The 23,088-nt window shown below is 52.8% G+C and overlaps 1 protein-coding gene across 1 annotated transcript; it reads left to right on the top strand.

Moving 5' to 3' along the window:
* The first annotated feature begins 650 nt into the window (after nt 1-650).
* On the top strand, nt 651-21,970 carry MERTK (MER proto-oncogene, tyrosine kinase). Its single transcript, XM_074168334.1, has 19 exons — nt 651-766; nt 4,427-4,790; nt 5,085-5,185; nt 5,430-5,603; nt 7,267-7,353; nt 8,033-8,148; nt 10,600-10,783; nt 11,090-11,241; nt 14,357-14,510; nt 14,859-15,012; nt 16,426-16,511; nt 16,612-16,707; nt 17,015-17,095; nt 17,408-17,500; nt 17,645-17,763; nt 18,664-18,773; nt 18,975-19,134; nt 19,525-19,661; nt 21,394-21,970. The coding sequence occupies exons 1-19, from the start codon at nt 697-699 to the stop codon at nt 21,872-21,874; spliced, it is 2,919 nt and encodes a 972-aa protein (XP_074024435.1). The 5' UTR covers nt 651-696; the 3' UTR covers nt 21,875-21,970.
* Nucleotides 21,971-23,088: the final 1,118 nt, after the last annotated feature.

Genomic DNA, 23,088 nt, shown 5'->3' with positions numbered 1-23,088 from the left:
GACTAGATAGAAGGAATTTTTTTACAATGAGGGTGGTGAAACAGTGGAACAGGTTGCCCAGGGAGGTGGTAGATGCCCCATCCTTGGAAACATTCAAGGTCAGGTTGGATGGGGCTCTGAGCAACCTGATCTACTCAAAGATGTCCCTGCTCATTGCAGGAGGGGCTGGACTAGATGGCCTTCAAAGGCCCCTTCCAACCCAAACCATTCTATGATTCTATGAACGCTGGGTCCTGTACCTTGTCCCCCAGGCAGCAGCAATGTCCCCACCTTCTCCGTGTGGGGCTCGGCAGCAAGGGGAGGCTGGGAGGAAAGGACCTGTTCCTCAGAATATGCAAGCACAGTCCTGAAACACCTTCTGGAGATAAATCCAGCCCTGCACAAAGTTGTCCATCCGTGGAGAACGGAAAGACAAGTTCTTCTCCGAAGCAGCAGGGATTGCTCCCAGCATCTTAACCGGGGCCGAACCTTTCCCACCTGCTGGCCCGGCCGGGTGGGCTTCGCGGGGCGGGAGCGAAACTCCGGAGCTCCGGGCAGCGTCCCCCGGTGCTGCCCCGTCCCCGCCCCACGCCGAGGCCCCGCGGGCGGGAGGCGGAACCGGGCCGGGGCGGGGCGGCAGCGCGCTGGCGGCGCCGAGGCGCGGCGGAGCGGAGCCGGTGCCGGTCGCGGTGCCGGTCGCGGTGCCGGTGGCGGGCGATGGGCGGCGGGCGATGGGCGCTGCTCTGGGCGCTGCTGGCGGCCGTACGCCCGCCCCACGGCGGGGCCGGTGAGTCCACGGCGAGCCGCCGGGCAGAGGGACCGGGGGAGCCCGGGGTGTCCCCGGGCAGGGCTGCTGGGGCGGCGGTGGGGGCGGCGGGGGTCCGGCGAGGGGTGTTTGGCCGGGGCACGCGGAGCGTTTCACCTGCAGATCCCGCTTCTTGTCACCCTGCCAGCGGCTGGGGTGTCGCACGGGCACCCCGGTACCCCCGCACTCCTCTGCCGCCCGCCGGGCCTGCAGGTTTCGGCAAAGCTTCGGTCCTGCGGGGAAGCTCAGCGGTGGTTGCTGCGGGTTTCTGGGGGCAGCGCATCTCCCCCAGCCCCGCAGAGAGCGGGTCTCGCCGGCCTGGGACACAGCTCTGCCTCCGGTTGTGTCGGAGCCCTTCGGCCCGCGATGTGCCTCCGCTTGCGCCGCGACAGGCGGGGACCAAAAGCGGCGACAGATCGGCGGGTCCGGGATTTACCCCCGTTAGCGTGCGCTGCTGGGGAAAACCACGGAGAAACGCTGTGGGTTGTGGCACAGGGACGCGCTTTGCGGTGCTGTCAGTCTGCTGGCTTTTCAGCTCCACGTGCTTGGTTACCTGCAAAAAGAAATGCAAAGAGGCAAAAAGAAAAAAAAAAAAAAAAAAAAAAAAAAAGAGGTTTTGGACTTAGAGCGTGCCATCGGCAAGGCTGCCCAACGCTCGGTCAGAGGCTGTGAGCAGCATCCCCTGCGATGCTCAGGGATGCTGGGGGGTTCGGAGTCGGTGGGCAGGGGCGGTTTAGCAGGGAAGGCAGGAATGTGGGTGTTTGCTTTGGGCAGGGTGGAGTTAAAAGCCTGACTCTGGAACAGCAGGAATCTGCAGCGAGGTGAACTCTTTGTGGGTTTAACCGGGATTCCTGGACTGATTTAACCGGGATTCCTGGACTGATTTAACCAGGATTCCTGGACTGATTGTTTATACAAAAGGTGTTTGAACCCCGAGCCTCTTTGGAAGTCAGGTGTGCCCCCAGGGGAAATCAGCTTCTGGCAGCTCCTGGGGGATGGGGAGGTAGGAAAGCCCGCAGGCAGAGACACAGGGGCTCTTCGTTCCTCCTCATGTCATGCTCCTGCCCTGTCTGAGTGTGAAGATATACTCAACAAGTGCTCGAGCAGAAAGCTGTTGTCAGCAGGTGAATTACTTCCAGTAATGGGAAATCCAGGGCTAGGCATGTCAGGAGCTCTTTGGCAGACCTGGGTGTTTTCTATTACCTTCCTTACTGTAATGTCAGCAGAACGACTTGCTGTTACAGTCGTGGGGTCTGCAACTCCCTGCTTTTTGTTTTCATCCATCAGAAAGTATTTTGCCTCTGAGAGCAGGGAGATTTTCTTGTTAAAACTCTGTTCTCCAAGCTAGTCATGGAGAAAGGCACGTGGGACCTGCTGGGCTGCACAGAAAGGTCCGTCTTCGCTAGCACTTTAGTTTTGCTGTGATCCCAGGTGTTTCAAGGGAGCAGCACTGTGCTTGCAAGTGGATTTATTTCCACGCCAGCTTTTCCTTCAGGCCAAGCTGTGGTTAGTGAGGGGAGCTGCTCCAGCGTGCCAGGCACCCACGCAGGCACGCTGGCTCCTCTGGCGTGGGCTTTTAGATCCAGCCTAAGCAAATTGTTCTGGACACAGGTAAGGGGTGTCCTGCCACACAGGGCAAATCCCTTCAAAGACACTGCAAAGATATCCACATCCCAAACAGCTGGAGATGGAAGGGGTACTTGAAGGCAACACTAGGTATGAAAAATTGCTGTTGTCACATGAGTCAGGGAGAAAAGTATTTCATCCCCCAGCCAGCAAACACCTCTTTTCACCTAATCAGTACAGAAAACGAGGCTAAGATCACCTTTGCTCTTTACCTTTAAACTTGAAGCTGCCTGGGGCAGCAGAAATCATCCCCGAGCAGGCAGAGTGCTGGCACTCGTTGGTGTCCTCCCTGGCCAGGGGTCCTGGCTGGGGGAGCTGCTCTGGCCAGAGCAGGAAAGCTTCAAAATGGAGCATGAAAACAGCTGTTTGAGGTTGGATTGTGCCAGGCAGTGAGTGGCTCCAGCCTGGGTAACCTCCAGGAAGAGCAGGGCAGGGGAGGGGATTTGGTGTCGCTGGCTTGTTTGCATTTAGCAAATCTTTTTGGAGCTGCCTGGCTGTTTGAGCGCTGGTGACACAGCCCACAAGTAAATGGCAGTCGGCTGCGTTTTGCAGCGGTCACATGGCTTTTGTTTGTCTTGGGATGGGAAAGCTTAGGAAGCACGTTGGAAAAGCTTAGGGTCTTTTATTATTTTTTTTCTAGAAGGGAAACCCATTGTTTTGTGGGAGAGCCAGGGAGAGCCTTGCGCTTTCCGCTGCACCACCAGACCAGGCAAAACTTAAAAACCCTACTCAAATTTCTGTCTAGAAGTAGCATTTCTCGAGGGTTAAAAATAGTGAGCAATTTAGCAAAAGAATATATCCAGCCTCAAAATGAGGCTGTGTTTCTTGGCTCTCGGGAAAGCGCGCTAGGCTCACGCTCCATTACTCACAATAGTAATGACGTAGCTTTAAAAACTTGTGGTTTGATGCTTGAGGACTAAGACCTGCCTCAAAACAAACTCAGCTGAACTCTGGTTAAGTAAAAAAGTTGTGCTTTCTACCTGTGGTATTAACTTTTAAATTGTCTGGCATGATGCCTTCACTTGCTGAAGCAGCAAGGGAGATTTACCACTCCCCTTGGGATTTCTGTATGTCTGTGGAAGCCTCGGGAAGCTCAGAAACTGTCTAGGAAAAGCACCTACTTGTGGTATATTTTCTAGATCTTATCTCTTCAAAATATACAGTTTTGTTTGGGAGGAATTGCTTTATATGGAGCTGCTCTTTGTCTTGTTTGGGGCTGGGGTGGGAAGTGCTGGCAGGGCGGTGGGGAATGCTGTTACAGGACTGGTACGTGAAGTGATTTGTAGGTGGGGGCATGAAGCCCTCAGGAAGACCCGGTAAATATTTTCCCTTGGGAAAAAATGTCTGGGAAAAGACCCTGGGAGAACAACACTAAACAGTAGCCGGCTCCTCCACGCTGTCTGAAGGCATTTCTTCATCTGTCTGCAGCTGTTTCCCCGATAAAAGCAGCTCGGTGGAGGCACTTAGCTTAGCAAGAGGGTTTGTGGTTGACTCAGAGAGAATCTCCCTCTTACAGAGCAGCTCACCCTGTCCTGGAAAGGGAGCAGCGTCACCAACAAAGAGCCGAAACTCAGAGAAAACCCTGCCAAGGACTCTTTCTCTGCCCCAGCTGAAAATGCTTGAGATGAGGCCCCCGAAAGGGGTTTACTGGAGTAAAGTCCCAAATTCCTCCTGCCCAGGGATCCTTATATATTCCCGTCCCAGGAGTGCGATGCAGCAGAAATATCTCCTTTCTCTCCCCTGACAAAACAGAAGCAGCCAAGCACTTTCTTTAGCCTGGGCTGCTCCGGTTTGTTTTTTTTGAGGTGCTGGTTCTACATATTTAGTCTTGAGGCATGCCCCTGCTCCATGTTTCCTCCTTGGGGCTCTTGGCGAGAGGTCTCAGTGATTTTGAATTTTTGGAGCATCTGTAAATCAACTGCCTTTAGTTCTTAGTGGAAGCTGTGGGGCTTTGCAGGGTGTTGGAAGGGGGCGCTTGCTGGCTGGTGGTACCAAAACTGAGGTCTTCTCTTGCAGATCATGCTGACCGAAATCGAGATCCAAGGCTGTACCTGTTGGGAGAGTCCCACCACCCCAAGCAAAGCTTGACCACCGTTGGTCACTGGCCTCACCAGAGCACAAGGCAAGCCAGGGAAGAGCCCTCAGCCAGTTCTCTAGGAAAGATTAAGTTTAACCCCACGGTGCAACACATTGTGATTAACGAGCACAAGGATGTCACGTTTAATTGCTCCATCAAAGTACCTCAGCTGCTGCTCAGGCCGGACACCCCTGGCATTTCCTTGTGGAAGGATGGGAGGGAGCTGGACATGCAGGACCGCATTGCCACCAGCCACTTTGAGATCTCTGACGAGGAGGAGGTGGCAATGACCTCCACCTTCAGGTAACTGGTGCCGTCCTTCCTGGAGGGATGCTCTGAACGTTGGGTCCCAGGGAGAGATGGGAGGTCAGATGGCTAGCAGGAGTTTGGAACGGGGACTATGACAGGCAGATGCTCCCTAGCCCCCAAAGCCTGGCTTTGCAAGCCCAGCTTCTTCTTGGTATGTGCTGTGGGCTGGGTGGTACTGACTGAAACCCACTGCCAGGCTGGCAGTTTTGCCATGTCCTCCTGTGGGAACAGTGTGTGGGGCAAGGCTCCCTGCCAAAGCCCTGACACAGTCTCCATTCTCTCTGGCAGCATCCTTGCGGCCCAGCGCTCGGATAATGGCTCCTATGTCTGCAAACTCAACATTTCTGGCATGGAGGTGGTGTCGGATCCGATCTTGGTGCAGCTGGAAGGTGAGATGGAGGAGGGCTAGGGTGCATGTGCTGGAGGTGTGGAGCATTGTGCCTTGGCTGAGTGAGAGCCCCAGGGACCACGACCTGGGAGCTGGGAGCTGTTCTCCAAAAATGGGGAGTCCTGGATGGGAAGGGGCTTGTTGCCAGAGCTGGGCATAACCCCTGGCAGGAAGTTTGGGGTTGTTAATAGAGCTGTGTTTTCAGGCTCTCCAAATCTCTTGCTTCCCTGCTTGTGTCTGTGCAGGGCTCCCACACTTCATTCGTCAGCCTGAGAAGCTGAACGTCACCAAGAACACTCCTTTCAACCTTACGTGCCAAGCCGTGGGCCCGCCAGAGCCTGTGGAGATCTACTGGTTTCGCAACAATATCCAAGTCAATGAGAAGCCCTACGTCTCCCCATCAGTCCTGACCGTGCCAGGTGAGCACAGCAGCATCCTTGCCACAGCCAGCTGGGACACCTCGGTGTGGCTACTAGGAAGGGCAGGGTGGGAAGGTGTCCTGTGCCATCTCACAGCCTATCCCCTTGGCCTCGCACCTCCTGTTAGGCAGCGGCTGTGGTCCTGTGCACCATCACAAGGTTGTTGCAGCCTGCTTCATTGTTGTGTGGCACTGTGCATTGCTGACTCTTGGCTGAAAGCTCAGCACAGATAAGTTTCTCAGGAGGTCTGGCATAAAATATGGCCATCAAATTGTTTACAGTGGAACATGGGAGTCCAGCTTTGCCAAAGAGGTACCACAGAGGTACCAGTTTGCAAAAATGAGTCCCAGCCTGTTACTGCTCCATCCTCGGCAGTGGGAGCATGGCTTTGCCCAGCACTGTATGTGCCACTTGTTTGGCAGCCCTGGGGACAGCTCTGCCAGGGATGATCTGGAGTCAGGAACTCCCATCTAACCCTCTCTGGCTGCTGCTGGAAATTTCTTCCTTGGAAGAGGCAGGACACTCAAACTGCTCTTTCCTAAGCAAGAAGCAGATTTTTCCTCTAGCCTGTGGCCATGCCAACAAGTACACTGCTGCTTTTATGGGATGTTTTACTGATGGTCCCCTCTTTGTATCTCTGGAAGACCTTGGATTGTCCCCTGCAGTGAGTCTCCATGCCAGCCTCGTGGAGCACAGGGAGAAAAGTCCTTCACGTACCATAAAATCCATCACGATTTTGCTGCAGAGGAAAAAGAGAGGAACTTCTCTTCTCAAACTTGATTTGTTCATGAGAAGGCCACCAGCTAATTAGCAACCAAACTATAACTGACTCGTCTTGGCATCCAAAGGCAGGCTTTAAAAGGCAGTGAAAGCCGGAAGAGTTGACTCATTCCTCTTGGATGTTCTTGCATCCGGCTGGCACACGCTAGGTCGGGTCATTTGAGCAGTCCCCCTCCTGGCCCAGGAGTCCCGTCAAACCAAGAGGCGCTGCTGCTGGTGTGAGCAAACACTCGCTGTGTCCAGTGCACCGCGGCAAGCCCTTTGCCTTGCAGCAGCAGCAAGCAATGTGCCCAGGAGGTGCCCTCCACCTCCAGGAAAGTCCCGAGCACTGTTGCTGCCCAGGGTCATCTCGCGCTGCCCATGCCAACACCCTAGGGGAAACAAGCAGCCCTCTGTACGCGGGTATTTCCAGTGGCCCCCAAACGCAGTCGTTCTCCCTTATCATCTGGGAGATTTGAGCAATCTTCGAAAAGCAATAAGTCATCTGATTCAAGCCATGGTGGTGGACTCTTCTGCTTTCTGCCTTTCCTTTTTTGAACACAAACCAAGTGCTTACTCAGGAGGTTGTGCAATGGCACCATAGAAACGTACAGTCCTCCCCGCCATGCCGCATCTGGCACTGACAGCATGCTCATGCTTGTGGCATGGAAGGTGAGTGACCTGGATGGCAGGGGTCACTCCGAGGCGATGAGCAAAGAGATGCCATGAAGAGAAGCGATGAGCGCAAAATAAAAGGTCTTCTGTGTTGCTGGGATAAAAAAAAAAAGCAATAGTGCAAGAAAGGAAGCCGCAAGGGTTTTCTGTGAGCAGCAGGTAGAGAATTGGTGTGATTTGGGCGTTTTGTGTGGGTCCAGTGAACGGGTCCTTGTTTTTCCCCTTGCAGGTCTCAGTGAAACGGCGCTGTTCAGCTGCGAGGCTCACAACAGTAAAGGGCTGACTGCCTCCAACCCGGGGCAGGTCAATGTGAAAGGTAAGAGGGATGCGATACTCACTTTACCTGTTGACTACCTGTGTCCAAGCAGGAGATTTCCTGGTCTCCACACTTCCAAGCACTCACTTTACATGAGCTGAAGGAGATGTTTTTAGGACTTGCATACTTATTTTTCCTCATTTTAAACCTATATTTAAAATCAAGCGGGATGCACGTAGTCACAGTTCTGTCATCCCAGTATCGCTGCCACGGGAGGAAGCACAAAAAAACACATTTGAAAGCAGAACTGTCAGCCCCAGAGCAGGTTTTGGAAGGGCTATATCGGTCTTTTCCTTCCTTCACAACCAGGGCGGTGCTCACAATTTTCCATAGGAAATGATGAAAATTCTTGACATTCCTGACGGAAGCCACTCCGGCAATGTGAGGAAGGTGTTCCCCAAAATATGTCATTGCCTCTAAGCAATGCAGAGTGCTGTTTCAGCTCACAAATATAGAACATGGTCAAAATAGTCCTGCAAATGACTTTGTTCTGCTTCCCTGTCCAGGGGTCTGAAACATCCTCAGTACACAGCGAGAGGATGCTGCTGTGGCTGTACCCAGGACAGTACCTGGGGTTCACACACAGTCGGACTGAGCCCCAGGAGCTACCAGGGGGAAGCCAGGTGTACCATGTTTATGCTCAGACCTCCAGCTGACTGCCCTTGGCTTTTCCCTGCAGGAATACCATCCGCACCCGCCAGTGTGCATGTCCTCAATAGAACAGGTCACAGTATTGTGATATCCTGGGTGCCAGGCTTTGATGCGTTCTCTGCCTTGAACAGCTGCAGTGTCCAGGTAAACATCCGTAACCCCCCTTTTGTCCCTGCAACCCCCCTCACACAGACGCAGGTGGAAATCAGTGTTGTTTGGCATGAACCGCATGGATTTGACCAGGCTGTTGGTTTGGGCAAATTGAGTTGGACTTTCCCAATGGCATTGAAAGGGGAAGCTGTCATGCTGTCCCACCTGCAGCCTATGATCCGGGTGGCTGGGCAATTGGTGAGGCATGATGTTGAGGAGTCCAAGTTGAGCAGTGGGCAGAGTCCCCACGTACTGGGACCTGGGTCAGCTGGAGCACCACCACGGTGGTCAGGAGGCTTGGAAGGAGCTGCTGGAGACCAGCGTGGCAGCTTTGCTCTGCCCGCTGCAAGAGGGAGTAGTTGGTGGAAGGGGTCTCACAGAGAGACTGACACAGGGAGCATTAAGCAGGCTTTTGTCCTGAGAGTGGGGTGGTTGAATAGGGGCAGAAACAAGGGGCGATGGGAACAGGCAAGCCGTCTGCCTGGAAGACCCCATCTGGGCTCAGCCCTGTGAAGTGTGCAGGAGCAAGCTGTGGGAATCTCCCCTCGGGTGAGACAGTGAGGTTGTCATGACTCTTCATGGAGAGGTGCCCAGAACTGCTCCAGGTAGCACTTCGGGGGACTTTGCGAGCTTTGAGTTGCTGCAGGCACATGCTTGTCCCTACTTTTACCTCCTGGTCAAACACTTCCCAACCAAGCATACTTCCTGCTGGTTTTTGGAGGTGGAGGTTTCTCTCGGCTCTTCACTCCTTGGAAGCACTGAGAAGGAGCTGAGGGATTGCCTATCTCCTGGACAAGTCAGGGAACGCCATCTCCATGGGTACAGCCCTGCAAGTAGTTTCCAACTGCTCTTTCTGTTTGACATTGCTGGGTTCCACAGTTCAAGTCCGTTGCTCGCTCTCTCGTGGATAGGGTTTTTTTTACTGGCTAATCTATACTCCAGCAGAGATAACATGTGGAGAGAGGTGATGTTTGAAGCCAGGTAAAAGTGAAAGGAGTTGCAGGGAGGAAAGGTACCAGAGCTAATATTAGCACCACATGCACTGCTGCCTTCCAGTTGGAGCTCAGGAAGTGGGGTGGAGAGCCAAGGAATTTCCTATGACTTCACGTTCACAGTCTGTCATTAGGAAATAGCCTTTCGAATTGGAAAACAAGACATGATTTCTGGCAAAAACACAGCTGTGACTAAGCCTTTTTTCTCCTGTCCCCTTTGATAATTCTCTCGCTTGGGTAGTGTGGCCCACCAGCCAAGTGACTCATTTCTGACCATGCTGGTGCTTAAAAGGGAATCACACCTGGCAAGTTCAAGCTGCTTAAATTTGCAAAAAGCCTAATTTTTCAAAAATACATTAGTCTGATGGATTCCCTCCAGAAGACGAGTTGAGGATTGAGATAGCTGAGATAAGCTCAGGGGAACAGCCAGTCCCAGTAGTGCTTTCAGAAGTGGCTTGCATGTTCATCTGATTGCTGTTCACCTCCCTCAAAGCATCTAGCAATGGCTTGGGGATCTTCTCAGCTTTATGAGTCTGAAGGCTGTTCTCTTTCATTTTCGCCGGTGTTGATGCTGAGACCATGCTGTGCACCCTGAGCTACCCAGAGGGTATGGTTGTTCCTCAAGCAGAAGGGCAGCTCTCCTGCCACCCCCAGATTGTGCATGGAGGCTTCTGAGAGGACTGTATGACTTTCTGATTGTGGTTCATGCTGAAACATGTCCTGTGGGTTGTCTTCCAAGTTAACTGTCTCGCTTGTGCTGGTGTCCCTCATTCTTGCTCTTCCCCCTTTCCTCCCATCGTCCCGGCTCTGGCCACTGGTTCATGGTGCTTCCCACGAAATGAGAGTCTTTCTGGAGAGCTGCAAGGACTGTGTGGGCAGCTACATGAGCACTCAACAGCCACCCCTCTGGGGAGAGAGCAAGTTCTCTTTGTGTAAAATACGTGACTTGTTTTTTGTACGTTTAATTCATCCATCCTGCTAAATGTAATGATGGAGTCTGACAAAGTCTGTGATTAGTCCTGTGATATCTGATGGTGATAGGTCCCACAGTCTAATGACGTGTTGCATGAAAAAGGACTTCCTTTTGTTTATTTGGGACTTGCTGCCTGGAAATGTTATTGGGTGCCTCTCTTGCTCTATGCCACAAAAAACAGCAAATCATCCCTCCCTCCTCCTTTCCACAGTGATGGTGATTTCACACATCTCTGCCATGTCCCCACTGCAACTCTTTCTCTGCATGCATTGGAGCCCTCGCCCTGGCCCCCACAAAGGGCCTGCCGTCAGCGTTCTGCTCTGCAGAGATGAGCCAGCGTGCAGGAACAAGGTCCTGCCGGTGTTTGGATGGGAGGCAGGGCTCTGGATCCTGTTTACAGATGTGAAATTCCTGCCATGCGTCTCACCCTGCAGGTTGTTGCTGACTAATCTCTGTTTGTGGACTGATTTTTCAATTAAGGTCAAGGAAGCTGTTCCACGAAGCAACATCTCACTTCTGCTCTTCAACACCTCAGTGCCTCCCCATTTGTATCACGTCCAGCAGCTGGGGCCCATGGCGGACTATAACATCCGCGTGTCCTGCAGGAATGAAGTCGGCTGGTCGGCATTTAGCCCCTGGATAACCGCCAGCACCACCGAGGGAGGTAGGAAATGAGTAGCAAAGACTGAGAAGGGTTTCCCTGCCTCGGTCATGCAGCTGTGCTTTGTGCAGGACTCTCTGGATGAGATGCTCATCCAGACCCATAGTTGCTTATGGGGTGGGACATTTCGACTCTGTTGATTGGGGAAAGGAAATTTACCCAAGGGTGGTCACCTGCTGGAAATATTAAAGGCTGTGGGAAATACCGTGTGCTCTCTGGTTGAGCTACAGCTCATTTTCAATCAGCCTGCCATGTCCCTGCACCCATCCACCTGGCTCCCCTCACCTTATTTCTCTTTGATTCCTGCAGCTCCAACAACCCCTCCACTGAACGTCACAGTGTCATTCAATGAATCCAGCTCTTCCCTGGAGATCCGATGGATGAAGCCACCCCTGAGGAGGATCCACGGGGAACTACAGGGCTATCACATCTGGTACAGGTGGCAGAACTCCAAGGGGTTGGTAAGTCACCAGTGAATGGGGAAGAATGGCTAGAGCCTAGAAAAAATCCCATCAGGCATAAAGCAGGGAAGTCCAGTTTGGTCTTGGGGCTTCCATACATTCTTTCTGAGCTTATTTGTCTGCTGTCTTGTGCTTTCTTCTGGGCTTTTTTAATAAAAGTGGTCTCTCTCATGTATGTTTATGTAACTCATGGTAATGCCCTAAGTCATTAATATGGGGAAGAAGCAGTTCTGCTTAAAGGAGACAAGAGGTTTGCTACCACGGCTGCTATTCTCTAAAACAGAAGTGAAATGCTTTTCCTGACGTTGGCAATCTTTGTTATGGCCTTTGGAGTGGCAGTCAAGGTTTGGTAGCATCTCTTGGTACTTTCAGCAATGGAGTCAATCGTAAGATGTTTGGGAGAACTTGTTTCCTGGGTTTTGGATCGTTCCTTACTCAGATGGGATTTATTCTGTGCATTAACTCATCTACAAACCCATGGCACAGAGTTTCATAGCTCAGGGAACATTTTGGGATGGGGGGCCTGTCCATGAGCGTATGAAGTCATCTGGCACAACCTTGCTTGCCTTTCCCAGGATTTGGGAAGTAGCCTTCAGGAGTTTGCTAGGGCAGGGTTGGCCTGACCTCTCAGGTAGTCCTGGCTCATCTCAGCTACTGGGCAGAAGAGCATCCTGTCCAGGCTCTGCCAGTGGTTGGGGAGCCTCTGGATAATTGCACAGATGTATCCAGCTGTCGCCTCTGTGCTGTGGTTTGGTCTTCCTCTGTCCCAGGCTGAAAGCACAGAGAGGCACTGATGGCCTGAACCCAGGGTGGAAAAAGTGATTCACACCCTATTTTTTGTAGGATGCTGCATTTTCTGTTCTCCTTTTGTGCCTCTGAAAACGAGTATGCATAGATCCAGACTGAATGAACTCAAGGAAACAATATTATGGTCTTGTGACTAGCATTGAAAAAAAAAAATGCTGACATATTTGTTGTCTCTCAAGCAGACAGCAAAAAACAGGACTTGCCCTTTAAGCCCTGGGAGACTATCTTTTGTTGTTGTTGTTTCTTATAAATTTCCCCAGTCAAATGCTTATGGGGTGAAAATGCTGCTTGGGTTTCTGGTCAATAACTGTTGTCATTAACACTGGCTTTCATAAAGCCCATCTAGTGGGGAGCAAGATCAGGAGGGAGGTAGCTGTGCGAGGGACCTTGGCTCTTTGCAGACCAAAGGAAGCGGTTGTGTTGTTGTGTTTGTTGCTGATTTGCTTCATCGGCCTCCAGGTTTATGGAAGGCAAAAACCTGTGTCAGAGCCAGCCGAGGGCAGGGGCCACCATGTCTTTTTATAAGGGCTCTTGCAGAATTAAGAGGCACGGGAGCAGCTGGAACCTGAGCCATAACCTTTCTGCAGAGCACCAGGGGCTGCTGTGGTGTCTGGTTCTCCCACGCAGCCCCAAGGGTCTCCTGAACTGATGGACAGACAGTCTGAAGCACAAGAGCAACGTGCTCGCTGTCGAGTGGAGCTCTGATTTCCCAGAAATAAAAGTCTCTGAGTTTTGGCCCTTCGCAGGCTAAATGTGAAATGCCCCAAAATAACCTTTGGTTTAACAACCCAATAAAGGCGGGGGGTCCTGTATCCTGTACCAGCAGGGCCACCTGCAGGCCTCTTCTTTCTCCACAACCAGCTTAAAAGCTATTTTAAAAACTTCAAAGAAGTTACTTTATTTTATTCTTAAACCAGTAGTTCTTGTTTGAGCCAAGGCAGCCGGAGCTGCGACGTGAAGAAATTCCTCAACTACCGCAAGACTCATAAAAAAACATTAACTTTGTCAGTTCTGTCCTGCCAGAACAGCTGTCTGCTTTGCCAGTGTGCTCATGCTCTCCACGGTCTGTTTGACAGATGACACGCTGTTTGATGGAGGACTCTGTCCTCAGATGACACAGCAGAGCCGTGTGTGATATGAAAGGGCCCCGGGGCGTTTTTAGGCTGGCGGCAGGGAAAGGATCTCACGTGCATTTCTCCCGAAGGATGCTGTGAGTGTGAGGTAGAGGAAAGCAGGAGTGTGGGAGCAGAGGCAGCAGCAGGCAGCAGCTCACACTGCTGCCTGATGGCACAGACACGCTCCTGGGGCTGGGGCATGTTTCACATCCATTTCTGTGGCTTTTTTATGACTGGTTCCCTCTGAGCAGCTCTGATTTCCTCCTCCTTGCCCACCGATCCCCCTCGGCTGCTGCTCTTGCTCGGCCACGTGAGGTTCAGCCAGGGTAAGGAGCTGGGCTCTGCTGGCTGCGGCAGCCCACCAGATGTTTTGAACGCCACTGGGCAGCTGTTTTGCAGCTGGGGGTTGGCAGTGAGCAGCAGCAGCACTTTCTCAGCTGCAGAAGACCAGGAAATAACAGGGAGTTTGCAGGGAAAGACTCGCTTGTGTTTTTACCAAGGAAAAAGGTCTGTGCCATGGGGCATGCTGACTCCTGCCTTGTTACCAGGCAAAGAAACACTCCTGTAAAACTGGAAATATTATTAGCTTGACACAAAACCACACTTGGTAATATCTGCCCTAAGATCTACTTCTGTGGCAGGGCACTTGAACGATCAAATCAGGAGCACTGTGGCTGAAAGCAGTCAGAGATGCTCTGCAGAGGAGCAGCGGTGGCAAGTGCTGAGGCTTTGTGGGTGCTGCCTGGCATGAGCCACAGGCATCCCTGGCTGGCAGCGAAGAGGGGTGCGAGCCTCCACTGGCTAAGCTGACTGCAATGAAGACTGGGGGTCAAAAAGCATGTCACCACCAGTGCATGAAATGCCTTTCCCCCTTCCTTGTGAGATCGCTTTCCTGCCTCTTTTCTAACTCAGGCTGCTGGTCCTGCTGCTGTTGACAAGCTAAGAGCATCAGCAGCACAAGGTTTGGATGGGAAGCGCTCCTCAGCCCCTTTCCAGATTCCATCCGGCTCTTGTAGTCAGGGCTATTATTCTCCGTAATGCAGCTTGATGCTACGTTTCCTCTGGGCTTGTGAAAGCAAAGTAACGCCGAGGTTTGACAAGGGGATCTCAGTAAATCTCCAGGTTTCCATCCTGCTGTAGGGACAGGCCGCTGTCTCCCCGAGCCCAGGCTTCTCTTCGCTTCCTCTCTCCAGCAGAACGTCTCCGCTGAAGCCCGGCAGAACGCCAGCGTGGCCATCCTGCCTGTGGTGGCCACCAATGCCACCTGCTCTGTCCGTGTGGCTGCTGTCACCAAGGGGGGAGTGGGACCTTTCAGCAGCCCCGTGGAGGTCTTCATCCCTGGCAGTGGTAAGGAGATGCCCATCCCCGCCCATGCAGCGTGCGTGCAGGGGTGGATGATGAGGAAGTGTGCAGGATGTGCTTTCCTTGCCCAACCAAGGCCATTTGGCATCCCTCCAGCCTCTTTCAGATGCTTTCCCTGTCAGCCAGGCTATTGGCCAAGGGGACCTTCAGCATGCCTTGGTAGCCAGGAGAGACTTCCTCTCCACATGCAACCTTGATCCTCATGCCCTCTTCTCCCATGTAACCCTTTGGGCTTTGCTGGGTTTGGTTTCAGCCCCTGGGAAATCCTTCCCCAATCACTGGGTGCTGCAGGGTGACTCTTTCACTGGCTCCATTAATGGGATATTTTCTTAGGATTAATAACCTCCGCTCCCTCTTCGACTCCAGCCTCTGGGAACGCGGACTCCTTTATCATAGCCCTGGGCTTTATCTGTGGGACAATTGCTGTCGGGCTGATCCTCTGCTTGACTGTGGTCATCCAGAAAAGATGTGTGGAAACAAAATACGGGTAAGCCAAAGGGAAAACAGCTTGCAGAGTTGCCCTGAGCTGGCCAGGTGGCAAGTGTGTGGGGTGCAGACAGGCAGGGTGGGTGGCCAGCACTCCACGCTGGAGGTGGGTGGAAGACTTGTGGCTCCAGTACTGACATCATTCCCACAGATGGCACTTTTTATGCCCACGGTGAGAGACTGAGTATATTTTTACTGCAGCGATGGTACTTCCCCTTTCTTCTTTAGCTCAGCAGTTCACCTTTTGCTCACTTTTCCTATTTTTTAAGGGAAGTAAACTTGTGCAACTTGGTTTGGGAGGGTGGCCTTGGCATTTTGACACAGAGGTGAGAGAGCAGATCTGTATAATATCCTGTTTCCTGTGGCCTAGAGAAACCCCTCCTGCCTCATCACATGCCAGTTCTGTCTGGGTCCAATGCCTAAGTGTGGCACCAGCCCTGTCAGGCAGAGAGACTGCCACTGGGCTGCATAAGTGGTGTTTTAATGATGTGGACAAAGGACTGTTTTCTGCTACAATAAGCCAATGCTACTCACTCAGCCTTGTGACTTTCTTAAGTGGCATTTAACTGCCCTGTGCTACTGTTTTCATTAAACAATTGTGGTGCTAGCTGCTTTTCTTTTAAGCGCTACCACTTGGGTGTCTCCTGCCAAACTGGAAATGTGATACAATTAACTCCTTTGGAAGAGCATCATTTCAGTAAGGGAGATTATTGAGCTTGTGGAGGAATCCCACTGCTCTGATCTCCCACGGCATCACCTCCATCCCAGTTTGGAAACTGGTAGTATGTAAGGAACCCTTTCCTAACTGGTGTAGCATTGTCGCTCTTCCCTTGCAATGCTAGCTCCTTGGGAGCTCTTGAGCATCTGCTGTGCTTTTGTTTCCTGGAGCTGGACCTCTGCACAGTCCCATAGTAGAGGGGTCGCACAGCATCTCCCAGCAGCATGCCCATCACCACTGTTCAGGGCCATGGTGTGAAGCTCCCTTTAGTTTCTTTTTGGCTAAAGGATAGGGGTTGCACATGCTAACAGAGAGCATTGACGGGCTGGAGTTGTGCACCAGGCAAGAGAAGAGATCGCTTTAGGAGGTGGTAGATCTGGGCACCATAATTCTACCGGTACAGACTGCGCTCTGAGTAGGAAATGAGTATCCCATTTCCTCCCCCAAAAAACCTCTGTGACTCAGTCCTTGACAGCTCAGCCTTGTTTATCAAGTGGCTGTTTTGCTCGGACATTGTAAGCAATGGCACTGATCCAGTAAGAGGGAAATGAAAAAGGTTAGGGTGAATGTACATTTCCTCCTTCGCTACTGATACCCCTGGCAGTGCTGTGGTTGCCCGCCCCTGCAGTGGTTGTTCCTATATTGGAGGAGAAGCAGCCACATGTGGCCCAGCATGATCTGTTTCTGTCCCTCCAGGAATGCTTTCAGCAGAAACGACTCAGAGCTGGCAGTGAACTACACGGCCAAGAAGTCCTACTGCCGGAGAGCTGTTGAACTTACACGTAAGTATATTTATTTTTTTTCCTCTGCAAGGAGGTTATCACAGCAGTGATTTGTCTGCAGGTTGGAGGTGACCTGACCTTCCGTTCCTCTCTCCCACAGTCAGCAGCCTGGGCGTCAGCAGCGAGCTCCAGCAGAAGCTGCAGGATGTTGTCATAGACAGAAATGCTCTCAGCCTGGGGAAGGTCCTAGGAGAGGGTGAGTGCTGGGTCTGGAGACCTGGGGATGGACATAAGGGGTAGGGGCTGCCACTGTTACTTACATCATCCCCCAGCTCCAGGCCCAGGGGATGTGAGGAAGATGGTGGGTCAGGATGACCAAGTGCCAGGACCCCTGGGTCTATGTCCTCCTTCTGCCACTGATGAGACACAAGCCTTCCTGTTGTAGACTTTTGGGGATGACGTCTCCGTTTTAGAGCATTTCAGATGTTCAGTGACATAGTGGTGTCCTGAAAGGCAGTGCTACGGGCTGCGGATAAAGTGCTTGCTTCTTTCCCGTGGTGCAGGGGAGTTTGGGTCAGTGATGGAAGGGCGTCTCAGCCAGCCCGAAGGCACCCCACAGAAGGTGGCTGTGAAGACCATGAAGCGTAAGTCATCACCCTGACCTCGCAGAACTTGATGCTATTTGTCCCAGTGGATGCCAGCACTCCTACCCATCTCAAGTGGTGCTCTCTGCATCCTGGCACCATTTTGTGGGGATGCTGGCCTCTCTACCACAGCTCCTGGTGCCAGTCAGGAAGGGGCACTCATATCAGACAGCCAAGGATGGGAGAGACATCCTGGTGGTCCCTTCCCCCTGGCCCACGCAGGAGCTGTGCTGTGAAGGGAGATGCCAGCAGTGATTTGTGATGTTAAAGCTCTTGGAGTTTTAAACCTCCTCCTTTTTCTCTGTCTCCCAGTGGATAACTTTTCCCAAAGGGAGATAGAAGAGTTCCTCAGTGAAGCAGCATGCATGAAGGATTTTGACCATCCCAATGTCATCAAGCTCCTAGGTATGGGTTGTCACTCCTCGCCCTCCAGCTGGGATTTGGGCTGGGGAGCCAGACTGGGGGGTGCTCAGATCCCCCCCAGATGTCTTCAGGGAGAGTGTGGTGCCTTTGCCCACGGGGCTGTGGCAATCTGTCTCTGTTTTCCAGGTGTGTGCATCGAGCTGAGCTCCCAGCAGGTCCCCAAGCCCATGGTGATTCTCCCATTCATGAAATACGGTGACCTGCACAGCTTCCTACTTCGCTCACGACTAGAGATGGCCCCTCAGGTAACGAGCGCAGGGAACAGAGGGCCCTGTGTCTGTGAGCAGTAAGGTGGGACTGTGCCTATTTTGGGGACAAACCTGCCTTTGTTTTTCGAGAACATCAAGAGGACTTGGTTGTAGTCCTGCTTCCTGTCTTTGTAAGGTGGCAGCAGTGGAATCCAGCTCCACAAAAGCCTGTGGAGTTCTTGCCTTCCCTTCTCCAGGCTGAACAAGCCCAACTATCTCAGCTTCTCCTTTTACACCATCTCCTCTAGCCTCATCTTAGTGATCTCCCCTGGGCTTGCTCCAACATGTCATTGCCTTTCTCCTGCTGAGGAGCCCCAAACGGGATACAGTATCCAGATGTGGCCTCACCAGTGCCAAGCTAAGGGGAAGAGTAGCTTCTCCTGACCTGCTGGCTGCCCTCTTGCTAATGCAGTTTGCTCTAGGTCGGGCTTTGTTGGCCCGAAGGTGCACTGCTGAGCCACAGTCAGCTTGCTCTACGCCCGAGTCCTTCTCTGCAGAGCTGTTTTCTAGCCAAAAATATGTGATCTGAAGGCAGCCAGTGGGAAAGGCAATAAGGAAGGAATGTCCATTTGCAGACTGTACTCCAGAGATGTGGAAAGAGGAGGTGGGGGTGTGAAGGGTGCTACAGCAAAGCACAGAGACAGTGCTTGGTGTTATTTCTAAATTAACTGGCCCCACATCTGCAGCTTCCGCAAGCCTGTGATTCGGTACATTTTACGGTTCCAATGGGAATGAGAGAGTCCGTGGTGGCTGCTGCTGTGGGCTCCTTGTGCTCTCTGAGGTTAGTGAGACCACTAGGATGTCAGCCGGCAGCCCTGGACAGGGAAGCCTTTCAGATCAAGCCAAATGTGCCTCCTAAAGGTCTTGCGCTGTCTAACCTGCACCTTCCCTTCCCAGTTTGTGCCCCTGCAGACGCTGGTGAAGTTCATGGTTGATATCGCCCTGGGGATGGAGTATCTGAGCAGTCGGCAGTTTCTCCACAGGGATTTGGCAGCTCGAAACTGCATGTGAGTTTGTTTTCCTCTGCTTCGTCCTGGATAGATGGACACCGGTGGAAGCCCTGTGGTTTTACAGCACGATTTGGCTTCCTTCAATAAAACCTCCTTCTGTCTTGAGAAACATGGGAAAAGAGCTCAGCCTCAGGTTTCTGCTTCAGAATTTGGCACATCAAACTTTTCTGTCTTGCCATCCCTGTTTCCGCCTGACAGGTTACGGGACGACATGACGGTGTGTGTGGCGGACTTTGGTTTGTCAAAGAAGATTTACAGTGGCGATTACTACCGCCAGGGACGAATAGCAAAAATGCCAGTGAAATGGATTGCCATCGAGTCCCTGGCTGACCGTGTCTACACAACCAAGAGCGATGTGGTAGGTCCACATGGCTGCATAGCCAGGTGGCAGGAGGCAAGAGCCGGGAACTGATCCCTGGGTTGAGTCGTCTGCCCTTGCTGCACTTCGTTATGGCTGGTCTTATGCCCTGAAGTGCAAAGCCAGAGGAGCGGGAGGCTGTCTGTAGCAGGACAGGCTGACCTTTTGCTGCCTGCCCAGTGTCCTGGAATAGGTTTATTGAGCGAGCTGCTTGCCTCTTCTATGCCATTGCTTATTATTTCCAATTTTGGGGAGGGCAGGACTGGAGCGACAACTCTTAGCATTGTGTGAGGGCCCACTAGATGCTGGGCAGTGACCTTTCCCCATGAAAAGACTCATTCATTCCTCCTGGAAATGTCCCCTCAGTGTGCTTTCCCTTTGTCCTCGCAGTGGGCATTTGGCGTTACCATGTGGGAGATAGCGACCCGAGGGATGACGCCATACCCAGGAGTGCAGAACCACGAGATCTACGAGTACCTCTTCCACGGGCAGCGCCTGAAAAAGCCCGAGGATTGCTTGGATGAGCTGTGAGTATTGTAACCCTGTTTGTGGGCTGTGGCACAGCCTCTTTGCTCTCCCTCTGCCTGCAAACAACCTGTGCATCTCTTGCCCCTAGCTGAGGTGGATTCTGGGGGGCGCTGCTCTTTGGGCTCTGTGGCTCTTGGTTGCTGATGTCCTTTCTTTAAGGACACAACAACTGCTTGTGCTGTGGATTTGTGGCTTAGCACTGAATGTGGCTGAAAGCTTGCAAGGCTGTGCATCACATATTGCAGTTAAAGACTGTGCCGGTATGCCCATGCTCCCACCTCGCTGCAAACCTGCTTCTCCAAGTGGAGTAAGACAGGTCTGTACCACAGAGGGAGTCACCTTCCGCCTCACCCCCTCCATTTCTCCCACGGTCCCCAGAAATAACAGTTACTAAAGACAGATTTAAAAAAAAAAAAAAAAAAAAAAAAGGCATTCTCTAAATCAAAGGATTTAACCTTTTCTTCCTTGTGGGGTTGACAGGTAGGGAACTTACAAGAATGTACATGCAGGTTTGCTCTCAGAAGAAAGCTGGCCAGAATAATGGAGCGGGTCAAACTTTAAACGAAAGTGTCACATAAAGAAAAAAATCAATCCTTTAATTTTTTGCATCTTTTAATATTTTCAAATCCTTTAATATTTGCATAATCTCTTGAGTTTTGATGTGCCTAACAAAAGCCAGATCCCAGAGTGGCATATCACCCAGGGAGGAAAAAGCATCTTCTTAACTCCAGGCAAACTGGCGCACAGAAATCTCAGCAAATATCCTGGGAGAAAGCGATGGTTCGCGGGGCTGGCACAGAGCGCTGATGAGCTGGGCTGTTGGCAGTTGGTGGTGTGGGGCGGGTGGGGAGTGCTCAGGTCACCTTGATGGTCCTGCGAGGACAGGAGCAATGCCCTCTGCAGTTTGTGGTGGAGGAATCAGACCTTTTTTTATTTATTTATTTATTTCCTTTTTAGCCTGAAGGTCTTGGCTGGTGATGCTCTTCTCCGCCCCCCAAAATACCCTCTTTGTTACTCAGGGCCCTTCAGGGCCTAAAATCTATTAATCTGAACAGGAAATATGGAAACCTCAAAACTGCATTTCTGAGCAGCTTGGCAAAGGTTTTTCTCCTGAGTTTTCTTCCTGAGTTTTTCTCCAGTGCTATTACAGCTGAAAATGTTTAACTCCCCCATGGCTAAGAGCTGCAAATACAAAACCGGTTAAACTAGGAAAGCTGCTCGGAGTGGCACAATGTTCCTACAAGGCCCCTCTCCAGTGTGGGACAATGGCCTGTCCCTGAAGGAAGCAGCAAAGAAACCTTTTGTCAGATCCAGCCTGCTAGAGGGCAGAGGAGACTGTGTTTGCCCAGCAGTAATGTGGTTGCAGGGGGGCGCTGGGAGTTTCCATTGTGCCTGGGAGCAGGCACCTGCAGGAAGGACAAGAGAAGGACTTGGTGGAGAAGAACTGGGATGTTCCCAGGGGGCGATCACAGGGCTGCATCTGGCTGCCTCTGCCCAACCCTCAGTGAGTGCCAGGCATTGGAAAGACATCTAACAGCAGCTTGGGCTGATCAATCGCTGCTGTTGGGCAAACAGCCTAAGGAGGGGAGTTGGTTTTGCTTTGTTCTAATGCAAAGCAGCTCAGGGCTTGCCCAATTTTTGAGAGAAGCAGGGAATTAGCCCCTGTACATCCTGTAGCCCAGCGCCTGTGAACATCCTCTGTGATAACCAGGCTCCTGTCTCCATTTCCAGGTATGAAATAATGTCTGCGTGCTGGAGAGCCAACCCTGCTGCTCGCCCGACATTCTCACAGCTGAAGGTTCATCTGGAGAAGCTGCTGGAAAACCTGCCCACCATCAGAGGATCCAAGGACGTCATCTACATCAACACCAGTCTGCCCGAGGAGAGCCCAGACTCCACCCAGGATTCGGGCTTCCCCCAAGCGGACTCTGATTTGGACCCTGGGGACATTGCTGAGTCCTGCTCTCCTGGAGCGGAGGCAGCACTGGTGGCTGTGGATGTCCACCACAACGAACAATGGGGGACAAGGTACGTCCTGGAGGAGCAGCTTGGTGGCCCCGTGGAGGAGGCCTACATCCCGCTGCTGCCCAGCGGGGTGGCCGGCGAGGGCTCGGTGTGGACCCAGGCCAGTACCTTGCCCACTGGCAGCTCACTTGCACCGGAGCCGCCCTGCACTGATAACTGCATGGAGGACTCCGAAGTGCTGCTGTGAAAGGGGGAGCCTGTGCAGAGCAGGGTGTAAATGGGCTTGGGGAAAAGGACAGAGGGTGTATATTTTAATAAACAGTTGTCTGTTCCATTTCTTCCTACATGATTCTCCTGGCAGTGTCTGGCCCTTCCCAGGAGCTCCTTCCTGGGCTGAAGTCATGGGGGTTTGTAATTAAATGCTGTAATTATTTTTTCTGTATTTGGTATTTGAGCTCCCCCCGGCTCACAGGTAAGGGGCAGCTCCTGACTTACCCAGGGTTAACAGAGCAGGGCCAGGATGGACAGTGCTGAGGCGTGGGGGCACACAGCGGGCACAGGCAAGCTCCCCTGGGCTACCCCGCATGGGGTTGGCTCCCCACTGTCCAGGCTGCGCTCGCACCAAAAGGCAAGGATGCATCTGGCCTCGCCTGGCCTTTTTTTTTGCTTTTATCACCGTTTGCTGTGGCTTTTGTGATGGGCAGCCCCTGCTACATAGCCCGCTGGGGGATTTCATGCTGTAAGACATCTCCATTGAAAATTGCAAGTGGAGCCCGAAGAGGAACAGCGGGTGCTTTGAAATCCCCCTTTTCCCAGACAGCAGATTTCCATCTGTCCTGGCCATGTGCTGAGAAAACCATCGGTCCTGTTGCAACGACGGGGAAACGGGAGTCTGTAAGGGCGTCCCGAGAGGGATGGAGCCACCCTGCGGTGGCCTGGCCCTTAACAGTGGCCCCTTTTCCATTTTGGGGGGATTTCTGCTCTTTCCATACCAGCGGCTGCTGCTGCACAGCAACCGGCTGCCCCACCGTGCCCAGCAGATGGAGCCGGGACCCCGCGCACCACCCGGCTGCCTCTCACCTCCCCTGCGGGGGTGCCGGACTGGGGAGGGGGTGCAGAGCCTGGGGACGGGGCTGCCGGGCCGGGGAGGGGGTGCAGGGGCTGGAGATGGGGTGCAGGGACTGGGGAGAGGGTGAGGAAGGGGTGCCGGGCTGGGGAGGGGGTGCGGGGCTGTGGAGGGGTGCAGGGGCTGGGGAGGGGATGCAGTGGTGGGGAGGGAGTACAGGGAGTGAGAAAGGGGTGCGGGGCTGGGAAGGAGGTGCTGGGCTGGGGAAGGTGGTCCCGGCCCGGCCGGAGCGGTGGGCTGAGGGTGGGCTCCTCCACGGTGCTCCCTCCTCCTGACAGCGGCAGAAACAGCTTTTCTGCAAAAAAAAAACCCGCGCCGAAATGCTGCAGGAGAGC

This window comes from Numenius arquata, chromosome 2, assembly GCF_964106895.1.
Source record: "Numenius arquata chromosome 2, bNumArq3.hap1.1, whole genome shotgun sequence".
Classification (NCBI taxonomy): Eukaryota; Metazoa; Chordata; class Aves; order Charadriiformes; family Scolopacidae; genus Numenius; species Numenius arquata.
The sequence above is the reverse complement of the archived record's forward strand: the minus strand, read 5'-3'. Positions and strand labels throughout refer to the sequence as shown.

What these genes read in the sequence shown, in the direction of transcription:
- MERTK (XM_074168334.1), top strand. Translation starts at nt 697, where the DNA reads ATGGGCGGCGGGCGATGGGCGCTGCTCTGGGCGCTGCTGGCGGCCGTA. An exon ending in TGAACAGCTGCAGTGTCCAG is followed by an intron (nt 8,149 to 10,599) that starts GTAAACATCCGT and finishes TTTTCAATTAAG; the next exon opens with GTCAAGGAAGCTGTTCCACG. An exon ending in ACACAACCAAGAGCGATGTG is followed by an intron (nt 19,135 to 19,524) that starts GTAGGTCCACAT and finishes TTGTCCTCGCAG; the next exon opens with TGGGCATTTGGCGTTACCAT.